Source organism: Giraffa tippelskirchi, chromosome 2, assembly GCF_054371585.1.
Source record: "Giraffa tippelskirchi isolate mGirTip1 chromosome 2, T2T-mGirTip1v1.2.pri, whole genome shotgun sequence".
NCBI lineage: Eukaryota > Metazoa > Chordata > Mammalia > Artiodactyla > Giraffidae > Giraffa > Giraffa tippelskirchi.
Window position 1 is genome coordinate 151,787,126 of NC_137276.1, and position 17,909 is coordinate 151,805,034.

Consider the following 17,909-nt stretch of genomic DNA (forward strand, 5'->3'; position numbering starts at 1 on the left):
AAGTGAAAGAAGTCAGACTGTTTCATGCTAAGTGAAAGTCCAAATGTTTTATGCTAAGTGAAAGAAGTCGTACTCAAAAGGCACTCTCAGGAAAAGGCAAAATTCTAGGGATGGAAAACAGATCAGTGGCTGCTGGGGTTAGAGCTGAGTACAAAGGGGCAGCATCAGAAGATTTTGGAGGGTGATGAAACCAGTGTGTCTCTTTACTGTGGTTTTGGTTAAATAACACCATGAGTTTGTCAAAACTCATACAACTGATGCTGGGAAAGAAGGAGGGCAAGAGGAGAAGGGGGTGACAGAGGCTTAAGAGAGTTGGATGGCATCACTGACTCAATGGAAATGAGTCGGAGCAAACTCCGGGAGTTGGTGATGGACAGAGAAGCCTGGCATGCTGCAGTCCCTGGGGTCACAAAGAGTCAGACACGACTGAACAACAACATTCAACTCAGCATCAAAAAGAGTAAATTTTACTGCATGCAAATGAAAAAAAATTGGAGAGGCAGTTTCACCATGAAACTTTTTTTCTCTTTGAATCTTTAATGGGTCAAGAAGGAAAAAAATTTTAAATTCTACATAAGAGGGGAAGCACGATAATTTCACTCATCAAACTCATAGAACACACTGGGTATGTAAACTTGGCCTTAAAATAGTCATTCTGTGTTTTCTTAGATTCTGAATTTGGCATCCTTTCATCACAGGGCCAGTTATATTAACTAAATTAACTTATTTTCTGTATTCTTGATGTTCTGGCATTTATGGTCTCACTGACTGGGGAGAGGCTAGTTAATTTTTAGAGATTAAAGAAAAGGACTGAAGGGAGCACATCTATCATGAAAACCAATTCCAGGCCAGTGTCCCCGAACTACTTTCTTAACTAACTCTCATACAGCAAGTCAACATTTCTTCTGCCCTAAATCATCCTAGGGGACTTCCCTGCTGGTCCAATGGTAAAGAATTCACCTGCTAACGCAGGGGACATGGGTTCAATCCCTGATCTAGGAAGATTCCACATGCTGCAGAGCAACTAAACCTGTGCACCACAACCACTGAGCTCATACTCTAGAGCCCTTGAGCTGCAACTACTGAGCCATGTACTACAACTACCGACGTTCACGTGCCCTAGAGCCTATGCTCTGCAACAGGAGAAGCCAACACAATAGGAAGCCTGCACATCACAACTAGAGAACAGCCCTTGCTCGCCACAACTAGAAAAAGCCCATGTGCAACAATGATGACCCAGTGCAGACAATTATAATAATAATAAAATGAAATGAAAAATTTAAAAAAATCATCCCAGGGCCAGGTAACAGGCAACTAGAGATTCACTTGCCCCAAAGCCTGCTGAAACTATTTCAACCAGTCAATCCTAAACCAGTTACCCTGCCCTGCCTTGTCTTTCCCATGGAAACCCAGTGAAGGCTCTGGTCTACACTTTCCCTTCCCTTCTGCTTCTGCCCCCTGGTCAAAACTTGGTGCTTCCCTGTGGCCCTGCAAGGCATGTGATGACCCTCCAACCTCCTTTGGGACCTTTGAGTTTAAGAAACTTCTTCCTTCAAAGCCTCCTTCTCATTTCCTCCTGTGTCTGGAACTGACATGCCATTTCCAACATGTACCTTCTTAGAATAGTTGTTTTACATGAAGAATGTCATATTTTTTTCATTTCGGTATACGTTTATGTTCATATCTATAGTTGCTTAAACAGTTGTTTAAGTTGCTTTCAAAGAGAACTAGATATTTAATTTTGAAAGGAGAATTTCCTGTATTCTGTTGCAAAGTTCATTTTAAGCAACCAATTTGCATGTCCATAGCCTCTTTAGGATTTTTGTAAGACTGCCTGGGCCACTTCACATAATTTTGTGAGGCAGCCATGAATACAGCTGTTCCAAGATAGATAAGTGCCAGCAACAGTCACTTAGAAACCACTTGCCATATCAAAGCACCCCTCTCCTCAAGTAAAGGTACAGCAAGGCTCAGTGACTTAATTGTAATTACAACCTTGGTCCACTTGATTCTTTTGAGTCATGCAAAATGAACTCCTTTTTCCTTCAACCTGTGAAAATATAACTATTATCTAACTACAAATAAGCAGGGAGATGCCACAGTAAGAGAGGCCAGAGGGGAGGCAGGTGGGAGAAGAAAGAAATAGGTGAGGGAGATTAAGAGATACAAACTTCCAGTTCCAAAATAAATGAGTTATGGATATGAAATGTACAGTGTGGGGAATATAATCAAATACTATGTAATATCTTTGTATGGTGACCTAACTAGACTTATCATCATGGTGATCAGTTTGAAATGCATAGAAATATCAAATCACTCTGTTATGTAACAGGAACTAGCAGTGTTGTAGATCAATTACACTTCAAAAACAAATAAGCAAATCCATAGAAAAAGACAAAATTTGGTTAGCAGAAACTGGGGTGAGGGGAGGGGGAATTAGATGAAGGCGGTCAAAAGGTGCAAATTTCCTGTTATAAAATAAAACAAGTACTAGGAATGTAATATATAACATGATGAAGATAATTAATACTGCTGTTTGTTATATATGAAAATTGTTAAGAGAGTAAATACTCAGTTCTCATCATAAGAAAAAAATCTATTTTTTAAATTTTACCATCTATATGAGATGATGGATGTTCACTAAACTTATTGTGAAGATCACTTCATGGTGTACGTAAATCAAATCATTACGCTGTACACTTTAAACTTATGCAGTGCTGTATGTCAGCTGTATTGCAATAAAACTGGAAGAAACAAACAAATGAAAAGACGAAGTATATGCTGCAGTTTGAATACATCGAGCTTGGTAACTAGGACTCTGAATTCTGTAGTGCAACAGAGTGTGAAAGGAGCTCAGTCTCCTTTGGAAGGTGCAATGCTAGTCTATGAGGTAAACACTTTGCATTGAAATACATCCTACCATATGAGCCCATATTTTGGTGGCTAAGAGCTTTTTTAAAAGTTATTTTAGGGTAAAATTAAAAGTATATTGATGTGGAGAAGACTCTTGAAAGTCCCTTGAACAACAAGGAGATCAAACCAGTCAATCTTAAGGGAAATCAACCCTGAATAGTCATTGGAAGGATTGATGCTCAAACTGAAGCTCCAATATTTTGGTCATCTGATGCAAATAACTGACTCATTGGAGAAGTCCCTGATTCTGGGAAAGATTGAGGGCAGAAGGAGAAGAGGGCATCAGAGGATGAGATGGCTGGATGACATCACAAATGCAATGGACATGAACTTGGGCAAACTTCAGGAGGTGGTGAGGGAGAGGGAGACTTGGCGTGCTGCAGTTCATGGGGTTGCAAAGAGTTGGACATGACTGGGCGACTGAACAACACATTGGTAGGCAATCAATATACACCATCACAAACAGAAGCAGTTAAAGACAGTATCAAGACAAAGCAGACATTCATTCTCTCCTTAATGTCAATGTACCACATGAAAAGCAAGGCATAAACCACAAACGTGTCTGTCAATATATTATCACTTGCAGAGGTGTGTTTTATACACACCAGGGCAAGATGCATGATGTTTGTCAAATGTTCAGTTCAAAGTCCAAACCTTTTGAGTTACAAGAAGCAATTGTCTAGTCATCATCTCTGAAGGGGAAGGAAGCTTACGAGGATCATGGCAAGTTTACTAACTTCTTGCAAGGACTCATCCCTTCTCTAATTGTCACTCAATTCAGGAAAGCAGAATAAAAATATCCATGGCTCACATTTCCCTGAAACACTCAAATATTTTAAAATAAGTGTTTACAATAGAATGGAAAATTCATTTTGATTCTGGTTGATACCAAAGTATAGGGAGATGGTATTTTAAGAAGTTTGATTATTAATACAAAATGGAACTATTAACAGAGGGAAAATAAGAGAGGAAAAGAGAAAAATTCCTTGTTTGAGATGATCAGTTTTCACTAAAAAGAGCTACATATTTTCTCAGAGCAATTTAAATTAAAGTCGGGGCATTTTGGGGTTTATTTTAAACAGACAATATATGTAGGTGGTAACAAATTCAAATAGGAATAGACTCTACAGTAATAGAAAAATAGTCTTCTTCTCACCCCTCCCCATAGGCCTCCAGCTCTACATCTCAACCACTTTCCTCAAAAGTTCCCTTAGGCCTCCTTCAGGTCTCCACTATCTCCACCACTAACAGCAGCCATTGTTTTAATTTTCTATCACCATAGCTTAGTTTTACCTCTTCTTGAAATTTATGTAAAAAGAACCACAGGGTATACAATGTCTAGCTTCTTTCAAGAGAATATTTCTGAGATAGAATCACATTGTTACATGCTTAGTACTTCACTCCTTTTTTTTCTTCTATATTAATTTGCCACAATTTCTTTATCTATTCATCTATTATTGGGCATGTGTTTTCATTTCTCTTGGGTGAATCATGGGGCAGGTGTATGTTTAACTTTACAAGAAACTGCCAACTGTTTCCATCAAGGTTGTACCACACCTTACCACTTTTGATGACTGTAAAGTGTTTAATTGGTTGGGTAGGCCATAATTTATTTAACCAGCTCCTTGTTATTGGGTGTTATGTTTTCCCCAACCATTTACCATCACAATTTGGCAATGAATATCATTATCTATACAGTTTTATGTACATGTGTGATACATCTGCAGAATAACTCACAGGTAGGTCAGAGAGTGTGTACATTTTAATTTTTGATAAATACTGTCAATTAGTCTTTCATATTAGTCACCACCAACTTCAATCCAATCAACAAAGTCTGAAATGACGGTTTGCCCCATATCTCTGCCAAAATTAGAGGTAAAATTTTTAATCTTGTCATTTTAATTAGTTTTCCTTTTCCACATGGGCTTCCCTGATAGCTCAGTTGGTAAAGAATCTGCCTGCAATGCAGGAGACCCTGGTTCAATTCCTGGGTTGGGAAGATCCCCTGGAGAAGGGATAGGCTACCCACACCAGTATTCTTGTGTTTCCCTTGTGGCTCAGCTGGTAAAGAATCCACCTGCAATGTGGGAGACCTGGGTTTGATCCCTGGGTTGGGAAGATCTCCTGGAGAAGGGGAAGGCTACCCACTCCAGTATTCTGGCCTTGAGAATTCCATGGACTGTATAGTCCATGGGGTCACAAAGAGTCGGACATGACTGAGTGACTTTCACTTTCACTGTATGCACATCACAAGGTTGCTTTTAATTTTTACTCACAGTTACCTATATTTTTCACCCCCATATTTTAGATCCTTCTTTTCCATTCTTCATACTATTATAATTTCTCTTCCTTTTTCAATCTCTTTTTACAGTCTTGGATACCATCTTTTACATAATACCTCTGGATTTATATAATTCCAGTACTCCTTTCTGCTTTATTGACTATGCCAAAGCCTTTGACTGTGGATCACAATAAACTGTGGAAAATTTTGAAAGAGATGGGAATACCAGACCATCTGACCTGTCTCTTGAGAAACCTGTATGCAGGTCAGGAAGCAACAGTTAGAACTGGACATGGAACAACAGACTGGTTCCAAATAGGAAAAGGAGTACGTCAAGACTGTATGTCATCACCCTGCTTATTTAACTTATATGCAGAGTACATCATGAGAAATGCTGGACTGGAAGAAACACAAGCTAGAATCAAGATTGCCGGGAGAAATACCAATAACCTCAGATATGCAGATGACACCACCCTTATGGCAGAAAGTGAAGAAGAACTAAAGAGCCTCTTGATGAAAGTGAAAGAGGAGAGTGAAAAAGTTGGCTTAAAGCTCAACGTTCAGGAAACTGAGATCATGACATCTGGTCCCATCACTTCATAGGAAATAGATGGGGAAACAGTGGAAACAGCATCAGACTTTATTTTTTTGGGCTCCAAAATCACTGTTGATGGTGATTGCAGCCATGAAATTAAAAGACGCTTACTCCTTGGAAGGAAGGTTGTGACCAACCTAGATAGCATATTTAAAAGCAGAGACATTACTTTGCCAACAAAGGTCCATCTAGTCAAGGCTATGGTTTTTCCAGTGGTCACGTATGGATGTGAGAGTTGGATGGTGAAGAAAGCTGAGCGCTGCAGAATTGATGCTTTTGAACTGTGGTTTTGGAGAAGACTCTTGAGAGTCCCTTGGACTGCAAGGAGATCCGACCAGTCCATCCTAAAGGAGATCAGTCCTGGGTGTTCATTGGAAGGACTGACGTTGAAGCTGAAACTCCAATACTTTGGCCACCTCATGCGAAGAGTTGACTCACTGAAAAGACCCTAATGCTGGGAAGGATTGGGGGCAGGAGGAGAAGGGGACGACAGAGGATGAGATGGTTGGACGGCATCACTGACTCGATGGACATGAGTTTGGGTAAACTCCAGGAGTTGGTGATGGACAGGGAGGTCTGGCGTGCTGTGATTCATGGGGTCGCAGAGTCAGACATGACTGAGCGACTGAACTGACTGAACTGAGGACTCCTTTACCCAAGTCACTACCCAACTCAAAACCCTTCACTGGATCTCCATTGCTTACTGAATTAAATCCAGACCCTCTGTCTTTACACTTAAGACATATTCCATGTGCCTTACCTTTTCTTCCAAAAGATTATCCTATATGTAATTCCAACAAGAATGGGGCTTCCCCATGGACCTCACATAAAGTGTGTACTTCTTGCTTCCATGTCCTTACACATGCCATTCCCCCAGCCTAGAATGCCCTCCTCTTTCTCTACCTTCCTTAGAAACAAGCTCATGTGCTATCTTCTCCCCGTGCCCTAAATAAATGCAGACAAGACAAAAAGGTCATGCTTACCGGCACTTTCATTTTAAATTCATCTCTATAGTACTTAATGCCGATGTCAGTGAATGTTCTCTGGATAAAGCGAGATGGACGAAGAATGAATATGAGCTGCAAGTTTCCTGGAAATGCTACCTGGAAGGATCATAAAAAGTGTCAACACAAATGTCACATCAATCGGTCTCCTCTTACCCAAGATTATAGATGACAAAGTTAAAGTGGACACCCTGGATGCCAAAGAATTAGAATATATTTCACAGATGAAAGAGATCTTACTGCTCATATAATCCAAACCCCTCCTTAAAAACCAAATTAACCAAACAAAAAAATTTTTCTGATTAAAAAAATAATTTACACTCTTTATAGAAAAATTCAGAAATTTATAATAAAGTATACATTAGAATAAGAAAACCACCTATGATTTCATAGCCATTCTCAATATTTCAATCTAATATTTTTGTTGTTTAGTTACTACATTATGTCTGACTCTTTGTGACCCCATGGACTGTAGCACACCAGGCTTCCCTGTCCCTCACTTCTAGGCTATTTTCTTGGCTTAAATATCTTTATCATAAACTCAAACTGTAGAAATATTTTGCAATCTGCCTTTTAACTTAGTATTATACCATGAGCTTTTATTCTTGATATTACAAATTCCTTGGAATGTTTTTATGGGTGTGCACTTTATTTAAACAATCCCTTACTGTTAGTGATTTAGACTCCTCCATATTTTTACTATCATAAATAACAGTAAAATGAAATCTTTACACATTTTGGAACATTCTTCTAGCTTCCTAGAAGAATTACTGAGACAAAGATTTAGTATTTTAAGGGTTCTTAAGGCATCTTATTGCTAAGTTGCTTTCAAGAAGCATTGCCCTCATCTGGAGGTAAGGTCCTGAGTAATGAGAAAACAGGTTCATTTAATAATTTAGTGCCAAAATTGGGAATCCAAGTTTCCCATTACTCATGGCTTTCCATTCTTTCTGGAGTTCTAAAGAACAACCTCCTGAAGTGCTTATTAAAAAATTACCTGGTTTTTACCCTGGAATATTCTGACTCATTAGGACTGGGATAAAGTCCAGATATCTGTATCTTTAACAAGCACATGAAGAGATTCTGCTGCTAAGTCGCTTCAGTCGTGTCCGACTCTGTGCGACCCCATAGATGGCAGCCCACCAGACTCCCCCATCACTGGGATTCTCCAGGCAAGAACACTGGAGTGGGTTGCCATTTCCTTCTCCAATGCATGGAAGTGAAGTCACTCAGTCATGTCTGACTCTTAGCAACCCCATGGACTGCAGCCTACCAGGCTCCTCTGTCCATGGGATTTTCCAGGCAAGAGTACTGGAGTGGGGTGCCACTGCCTTCTGCAGAAGAGATTCTGACTGGTAGTCGTATTTTTGATGCCAACAGTACAGCATCTTTTACACATAAAGGCAATCAGTGTAATTCTTGGACAAATTAGACTCAAATGTTAGATGATTCAAGTATTATCTATGAACCCTGGGAAACCAGAACTCTCTAGAGGCCAGACCTTTTGAAGAGTCATAGGCACTGCCAACTGTCTGTGGCTGAGTTCATGTGGCTGAGTCCTTGGTCTGAGGTCCCTACCAGGAAAGGATGCATACACTTGCTGGAAGGGAATAAATAGGGGTAAAAACCAGACTAATAAGATGGAAAAGGAAAACAATCCAAGGTTGTGCAATTTAATGCTAAAAGCAAGCTCATGCATATACTTACTGTCTGGTTTTGCTAGTGTCTTTTGAATTTGTGAAAAAATAATTTGAATGCTAAAATGAAGACTGTCGTAAAATTAAGTGATCCCCAAAGCAAACCTTAAAATGAGGATTTGGGTCTCAAGAGTTTACTGAAGAGGTGACCCCAGGAAACACAGTTAGGAGTATGGGGCAATGGTAAGACAGGATGGCTAGAGAGCCAGTGTATCAATGAGGGGAACTGCTATGGGCAAGATGGGCTGGGTCTTCTGAAATTCTGTGTGGAATATACCTCAGAACTACCCCACTGAGGGGTGCAAATGCTGGGGTGTTTGTCCACTAATGTCCATAACACGGTAGTTGCAGGTCACTCCTGGAGCATTAGCTTCCCAGCACTCTCTACCTGCTCCTCTCCAGTGACCAGAAAGGTCAATAGGTAGAGAGACTCATGCTCAGGAATGGTCTGCAAGTGACCTTCAGGCAGCAGAGAGGATATGGACGTGACACAACAACCTCTGCTACAAAGACCTTCCCAAACTTGGCATAAAATAACTGCTACTTCCTGGTAACTTTGATGTTAAATAGATAGTTTAAATTATCTTTATAATAAAATATAAAAATAAATATTTACAGCTATTCGTGTCAAGGATGCTTTTATGGAGCTCCACTTGTCCCTTCGTCTGTCGATAACAATGACGAACCCGATGCTGGCAGCCTCCACGCTGCAAAAAAGGGTGGTCAGTATCAGAGACAGTGAAACACATGGATTCTGTTGGGCTCCCTCAGCAGAATGATTCCACTGTCTCCATGTCATTGCAGGCTTGCTGTGTAAATGCCCTACAGAGCATGAGGGGATAACCAGGTCCGACTCCCCCAAGAAAGGAACCAGCTTCCTCTCCCCATCTCACCTGGCAGCCTTCACAAGGCAGAAATATTTCATGTCTCAAACCCTCTCAAGGGCTCAATTTCTGGCTGGAAAATGTATGAAACCCTCAACAAACTGAAGGATTCAAGTAAGTTGAGCACCACATGTCCCAATGTAGACAGAGGACCTTGAGGTTGAGCTCTGCTATCTTTCCATTCCTAAGACCGACGCTCATGGAGCTATCAACATCCTTCCCTAGAAGTCAGTCCCACAGATGTTCATAAATGACACATGTCAATGGGAAAAAACAGCTCCTTTCCAGCACCTGGTCATAAATGGCCAAAAAACTGTAAGTACAAGGAGATATCAACTTCATTAAGAACAAAAAAAGCTGTTTGGTCCCCTCTGAAGTCACCACAAAATTCTCACAAAATTTTTAAAAACTGAAGTCCTAAAAGGGAAAACATTTTTCTTCTCTCTCTTTGGGAGGAAACTATGGGAGGAAAGAGCAAGAGCTTTGGAACCTGGTTCAAATCCTAGTGCTGCCACTTTATTAGCACTGAGACTTGGGGCGGTCACCTAACCTCTCTAACCCTATTCCCTTATCTGTAAGATGAGAAGGTGAAAGTGAAAGGCACTCAGTCGTGTCCGACTCTGCGACCCCATGGGCTATACAGTCCATGGAATTCTGCAGGCAAGAATACTGGAGTGGGCAGCCTTTCCCTTCTCCAGGGGATCTTCCAAACCTGGGGATCTTCCAAACCCAGGGATCAAACTCAGGTCTCCCGTATTGCAGGCAGATTTTTTTACCAGCTGAGCCACCAGGGAAGCCCGAACAATACCAATCATGAAGTAGTTACAAGCACAAATTCTGAAACCAGAATGCTGAAATTTGAAACATGAGTTTATATATTTGTGTGTATGTATGTGTGTGTATATGTAAAATTTTCAACTCAGAAAGTGAGAATCTTCAGAGAGACACTTTAAGATCTTACAAATAGCCAAAAAATCACCAGGGATATAGATTTGACTTTGAAGAATTCAGCATCTATTCTTTTCAAATGTACATAGGACATTCATCAAATAGTCCATTCAACAAATTTTAAAGAACTGCAATCATACAGGTTGTACTTCTGATCACCATGGAATTAAATTGGAACTCTATTATTTTGTTTTACTTTCAACTCCCTCCCTGCCTCTCTCCCTCTTCCTTCCTTCCTTCCTTCTTTCCTTTCTTTCTTTCCAATCTCCTTCCTTTTCTTTTCTTTGGATTTAATTGCCAGTGTATTTTAACTTCTTAAGGTAGAAAATTATATCGCTGATTTTAAACATTTCTTCTCTATTGTTACAAGTACTTAAAGCTATCTGTGTGCACTCAGTAGCTCAGTCATGTCTGACTCCTTGTGACCGCCTGGACTATAGCCAACCAGGCTTCTCTGTTCATGGGATTTTCCAGGTAAGAATACTGGAGTGGGTTGCCATTTCCTTCTGCAGGGAATCTTCCTGACCCAGGGACTGAATCCATATCTCCTGCATTGGTAGGCGAATTCTTTACCACTGAGCCACCAGGTAGCCATTTAAAGCTATAATTCCCTCTTAATCACTGCTTTGTGAGAGTTGGGCCATAAAGAAACCTGCTGCTGCTGCTGCTAAGTCACTTCAGTCGTGTCCGACTCTGTGCAACCCCATAGACGGCAGCCCACCAGGCTCCCCCGTCCCTGGGATTCTCCAGGCAAGAATATTGGAGTGGGTTGCCATTTCCTTCTCCAATGCATGAAAGTGAAAAGTGAAAATGAAGTCGCTCAGTTGTGTCCGATTCGTAGCGACCCCATGGACTGCGGCCTACCAGGCTCCTCTGTCCATGGGATTTTCCAGGCAAGAGTACTGAAGTGGGGTGCCATTGCCTTCTCCAAAAGAAAGCTGAGCGCCGAAAAATTGATGCTTTTGAACTGTGGTGTTGGAGAAGGCTCTTGAAAGTCCCTTGGACTGCAAGGAGATAAAACCAGTCAATCCTAAAGGAAAGCAGTTTTGAATATTCATTGGAAGAACTGATGCTGAAGCTGAAGCTCCAATACTTCGGCCACATGATGCAAAGAACTGACTCACCGGGAAAGATCCTAATGCTGGGGAAGACTGAAGGATGGAGGAGAAGGGAACAACAAAGGATGAGATGGTTGGATGGCATCACCGACTCAATGGACAGAGTTTGAGTAAGCTCCTGGAATTGGTGATGGACAGGGAAGCCTGGCATGATGCAGTCCATGGGTGGCAAAGAGTCAGACACAACTGAGTGACTGAACTGAACTGAAACACTGCTTTAGCTACATCACATAAATGTTGATATACTCTTTTCATTATTGTTCAGCTAAAAATGCTTTCTAGTTTCCTTTATGATTTCTTCTTTAGTTTATGGATTGTTTAGAGGTGGTTGCTTGGCTTCCAAATATTTTTTAATTTTTTCTAGTCAACTTGGGGAAGAGAAGGGGTAGGAATGTAGATATTGATAGAAAAGAAACCTTCCTTCAGGAGGAAAGCTTCCCAGTTGTTACATAGTGTATAGACAGGTATATATTCATCAAGCTATACAGTTGACATGTGTATACTTTATATAAATTATAACTTAGCTTAAAAACCCAAGGAATTAAATAAATTCAAGTTGTGAAAAAGGAAAAATACTATATAACTTTAAAAAAAAGACCAAACTTAGTGAGTGCACAATAGGTATCAGGCACTGATCAAAGGGCATACAACAATGACCAAAACCATTCTGTAGTACAGCAAAAACAAATAACAATAATTTGTTATTAACAAATTAATAACAACAATAATCTTAAACAATAATAGCTATGTGTATCTTGAGTTCCTATCAGTTGTCAGGCATCTTTATGTTTTATCTCACTTCATCTTATGAAATAGATATTATTATCTCCATTTTACAGATGAGGAAACAAAGGCTGATAGAAATAAAATAACTTGCCTGACATCACACTAGCAAAACTGGATTTCAAAGTCAGAGCTCTCTGATAGCAATGCTTATGCTCTTAACCCCATCCCATGGCACCCCTTCCGTTTTTTCTTATAGCAAATCTGCTTGTATCTTCTGGCAGTTTTATTTTGTATATTTTGCTGTTACTAGTGTTTCCTATGTCTTTTCTTTTTCCTTTAAAACAAAAAATTATTCAATTTAATGCTCCAAGGGTTGAAGTGGAGCCCCAACCACTTCTTTAAGTGAGGTGGAACTGGGAGAGGCTCAGTAAATATAACATAGTACATAAATACAGGATGTTCTTTAATTTGTGAAATAAACAGCTCCCTGCCTACCCTCCCCGTGGCTTCCCCAGCCAGGTTGAGGGTAAATGGTCCTCAGTTCCCTGCACACCAAAGCCCAAGACCAGAGCATCTTGGGTAAATAGGGTGGGATCTGCTGGGAAGATAAAGAACAGTGTCTTCTGACACAATTGTGTACAGGCTATATTCAGAAATAAGAGTTAATGAATCACGGCAATAGTTTTGAATATAATCCCTTGCATAAAGAATGCATTCTAAGCAACATGAAATTGTATCAGCTACTGGGGGGATTATTTTTCTACCCCATCTGGTTCAACAAAAGAATCAAAACCTCAACTAAAACAAATGCACACGAAATGGGGTTTCTAGACCATATATTTCTTTAGGTGACACTTGGCTGTTTTAATCCCTATTGTTCTTGTTAACACTAAGATCCTATGATAGGTTAGCTGCATAAATACTATTTAATATAATCCTCACAACCACCCTCACAGTCAGGTTGGTGATAATATTCCCACTTTATAAATGAGGAAACTAATCCTCAAGATGGTTAAAATTATAACTTGTCCAAAGTCATACATAATATGCAGAGTTAAGATTCAAATCTTCTGAATTCAATAGCAACACTCAAGTCACAAAGTTCATACTCTCATGGTATAGAAAATATTTTGATACTATATTCCTTCATTTCCAATCTTAGTAACTCTTCTGTAAAAAAATATAATTGAATTTTTGATGTGTCAAAATTTTGAATATGATTAAGTATAATATTGGGTTGACCAAAAAGTTCATTTGGGTGTTTCCATAACATCTTACAGAAATCCAAAAGAACTCTTTGGCCAACCCAATACATGAGTGTAAGAGACTGAGGTAAATGTGTTCTGACCCCAAAATAACAGACCAGTTTTGTGGTTGATATGGCACATAATTTCTGAATTAAGCTCTAATATTAATATATTTTCTATGCTTTGCCTTTTTCAGTAAGCTTGGTATTATTTGTTATTCAGTTGCTAAGTTGTGTCCAGCTCTTTGCGACCTCGTGGACTGAAGCAGAAACACCCCAGGCTCTTCTGTCCTCCACTATCTCCGAGGTATAGAAAATAGTTAGCTAACTGAAATTATACTACATTGCCGTAAGACTGAGTCAAATGTAGAGTAATCAACCATCCTGGTTTGTCCAGAATACCCTCCCCAACATGGGTGGGCATCATTCAACCCACTGAGGACCTGAATAGAACAAAAATTTGAAGGACGATTGGATTCATGCTCTCTGTCAATCTGACTGTTGAGCTGGGACATTGATCTTCTACCTTCAGTGATTCTGACTCTCAGGCCTTCAAGCTCAGACTAGAATCTACAAAACTGGCTCTCTGATTTTTAGGCCTTCAAACTACACCACTGGCTTTCCTGGGTCTCCTTCTGAGCCTCCATAATTATATAAGCCAATGCCTTATAATAAATACCTACATCTACATACCAGGGTTCCTAGAGAAATGTAACCAATAACAAATATATTTATATACATATATATATATATACACACACATATATATTTATAAAGAGATTTATTACGGAATTGGCTCAGGTAGTTATAATGACCAAAAAGTTCCTTGATCTGTCATCTGCAAGTTAAAGAACCAGAAACACTGGTGGTATAACTCAATCCAAGTCCAAGGCCACAGAATGGAGGAGCTGATGATTTAAAGCCTGAGCTGAGTCTGAAAGCACAAAATCCAGGAGCACTGATGTCCAGGGGCAAGAGAAGATGATGTCCAAGCTCAAGAAGAGAGAGAATTCACCCTTACTCTGCCTTTTTGTTCTGTTCAGGCATTGAATGGACTGGGTGATGCCTGCGGAGGGCGATCTACTCTACTCAGGTTATAAATTCAAATGTTAATCTCTTATAGAAATATCCTCATAGACACATCTGAAAATAATGCCAGCTGAATGGGTATCCCTTAGCCCAGTCAAGTTAACACACTAAATTAACCATAATATGTATGCATATATACTTGGTTCTGTTTCTCTGAGGAACTCTGATTAATACATACAGAGAGTCAAGAGAAGAGGTGATGGAAATAAAAAATTTTTCCAGAAAAGTACCCTAAGTGCAAAAATACTGAAAAGAGAGTCCTAGAGAAGGACTCAAAGAGACAGGGTTGGAAAGACAAAGCTCTGGGAGAGAAAAAGAAATGAAAAGAGAGGTGGTGACTATGGTAAAGGCAAAAAGAAGCAAGAGGTAAAATTTAGCATCCTACATGACAAAAAAATAAATTTAGGATACACACACTTTCCCTTAACTTCCAAAAATAGTGTTTTAAGTTTATTAATAAAAGAAACTATATATAACATGGTGTTCTCAACTAGGAATCTTATAAACTATGCTAAACCACCAAACTTGTTTACTAATTGCAAAGATGCAAGTAATATTCCTATATAAAAAGCTAATATAAAGGGGGGAAAAATATGAATCAAAACTTTTTAGCTTTAAGAGAATAAGAAGACAAACCACAAACTGAAATAAAATATTTACAAAAGATATATCTGATAAAGAGCCATTATACAATAAGAAAACAAACAACCCAATTAAAAACTAGACAAAAAACCAAAACAGATATTGAACAAAAGAATATATGCAGATGGAAAATGAACATACGAAAAGATGTTTGACAATATATGTCATTAGGAAACTGCAAATTAAAACAATAAAATTCCACTATACATCCATTGTAATGGCCAAAATCCTCAACCCTGACAATACCAAATTTTGGCAAGGATGTGAAAGAATAGGAACTCTTACTCATTTCTGGTGGGTATTCAAAATGGTACAGCCACTTTGAAATACAGTCTGGCAGTTTCTTACAAAACTAAGCATACTCATATCATGTGATTCAACAAGTGTAACTACCTGGTGTTTACCTAAGTGACTTGAACACTATGTCCACATAATAACTCATACATGGATGTTTACATTAATAGAAAAGAAAGAAAGTGAAGTCACTCAGTCATGTCCAACTCTTTGTGACCCCATGGACTGTAGCCTACCAGGCTCCTCTGTCCATGGAATTTTCCAGGCAAGAGTACAGGAGTGAGTTGCCATTTCCTTCTCCAGGGATCTTCCCAATCCAGGGATCAAACCCGGGTCTCCCACATTGCAGGCAGACGCTTTACCATCTGAGCCACCAGGGAAGCCCATTAATAGAAGCTTTATTCATAACTGTCAAAACTTGGAAGCAAACAAGACATCCTTCAGGTGAATGGATAAACTGTAGTATATCCAGACAGTAAACTATTATTCAAAATAAGTGAGCTATCAAGTCATGGAAAGACATGAAGGAAACAAATGCATATTACTAAATGAAAGAAGCCAATATGAAAAGGTTACATACTGTATGATTACAACTATATAACATTCTGCCAATGCAAAACTATGGAGATGGTAAAATTCAAAGTTGCTAGGGATTGAGGGGTGGGAGTATAGGACAGATGTAATAGGTGTAGCACAGAGGGTTTTTAGGTCAGTGAAACTAATCTGTATGATGCTATAATGGTGGATATAGGTCATCGTGTGTGTGTGTGTGTGTGTGTGTGTGTGTGTGTGTGTGTGTGTGTGTTAGTTGCTCAGTCATGTCCAACTCTTTGCGACCCCATGGATTGTAGCCTGCCAGGCTCCCCTGTCCATGGGATTCTCCAGGCAAGAGTACTGGAGTGGGTTGCCATTTCCTTCTCCAATAGGTCATCATACATTTGTCCAAATCCTAAGTATATATAATACCAAGACTGAATCCTAATATAAACTATGAACTCTGGGGGTTGTTTTCAACTCAAATGAAAAAAAAATAAAGCAAGCCAAAAGAAATCACAAGGAAGAAAATATTAAAGATAAAGCAGAATGAATAAAGTAGAAGACAGAAAAGCCAACAGATCTGATTAAAAAATCAGAATCCCATTTTTTTAAATTAACAAAATAAGACACTAGCTTACTTAATCAAGGAGGGGGGAAATGGACAAAGCACAGATATACAAACTAAGAAATAGCAAACAGAAAAATAAGCACTGAAACCCAAGAAAATTTAAGTTTTAGAAATTACTTTGCATACCTATATTTAGATAAACTTGAAAACAAAGACAAAAATAGGTTATTTCCTGGGAAAATACAGTTTACCAAAATTGACCTCATTAAAAATATAAAGTTTAAACAGACTAAAGTCCATAGAGGAAACAGAGAAAGGCCCAAATTCACAGGGGAATTTCACAGGGGAATTCAAGTCATCAATGGCTATAAAGTCCCAATCCCACAAGAATAGTTTCTGAGCCTAAAAACTGAAAGAGAACTTTAAAATGCTATTTATGAAGCAAATATAACATTGATATCTATACCTAATTCAGTAGCAAAATAAAATGACCAGTTAATGGATATATAGTAGAGCTACTAGCAACAAACATAAAATAATTAGGAATAAACTTAACAATAATATAAAAACTATGTCAGGAAAATTTCAAACACTGCCAAAAGACACAAAAGTGGATTTTAACAAATAGAAAGACTTTTCTTCTTCTTGATAGGATGATTTTAACACCATAAATATGTGACTTGTTCCTGAGTAAATTTATAAAATTAATAGTCTCAATGAAAAGGCCAAAGAGTTTTCTTTCTTTTTTCTTTTTCTAAAAACGGAGGTATACAAATAGATAGAAAACAAGAAATAACAGTAGAAAAACATGAAAAAAGTAAGTAAAGCTTAAGGACCCAGTAGGGGAGGGGGAATTAATCCTAGCAATTATTAAACATACTTAACTCCTCTTAGGGCCTCCAGGTGGCTCAGTGGTAAAGAATCTGCCTGCCAATGCAGGAGAGGTGGGTTTGAATCCTGGATTGGAAAGAGCCCCTGGAGAAGGAAATGGTAACCCATTCCAGTATTCCTGCCTGGAGAATTCCATGGACAGAGGAGCCTGGCGGGTTACAGTCCATAAAGTTTCAAAGAGTCGGACACAACTGAGTGACTTTCACTTTTCACATACTTATATGATACATAGAATATATACATATATTAAAATGTAAAGTGATAAAGAGATGAAAAATACAAAAGAAAAATTAAAGACACAGAAGAGAGACTCAGAAGATGCACTGTCCCTCTAATTTGAGTTTCAGAAGCAGAGTTGTAGGAAAAAAATAAGCAGAGATAACAGGAAAAAAATTCTAAGCCTAAGAGAGACTTGAATCTTCCATTCAAAGATGCAGCAGTATGAAAGAAAATGTTTGAAATTTCAAACCTGCAAA

The 17,909-nt window shown here is 39.0% G+C and overlaps 1 protein-coding gene across 1 annotated transcript in view; it reads right to left on the minus strand.

The window, feature by feature from the left end:
* MCF2L2 (MCF.2 cell line derived transforming sequence-like 2) overlaps positions 1–17,909 on the minus strand; it is a 255,566-nt gene that overhangs the window by 167,478 nt on the left and 70,179 nt on the right. Inside the window, exons 4-5 of the mRNA XM_081571158.1 lie at positions 9,107–9,197; positions 6,773–6,892 (exon numbers count right to left, since the gene is read on the minus strand). Of these exons, the coding sequence (XP_081427284.1) occupies positions 6,773–6,892; positions 9,107–9,197 (211 nt within the window). The remainder of the gene's footprint in view (positions 1–6,772; positions 6,893–9,106; positions 9,198–17,909) is intronic.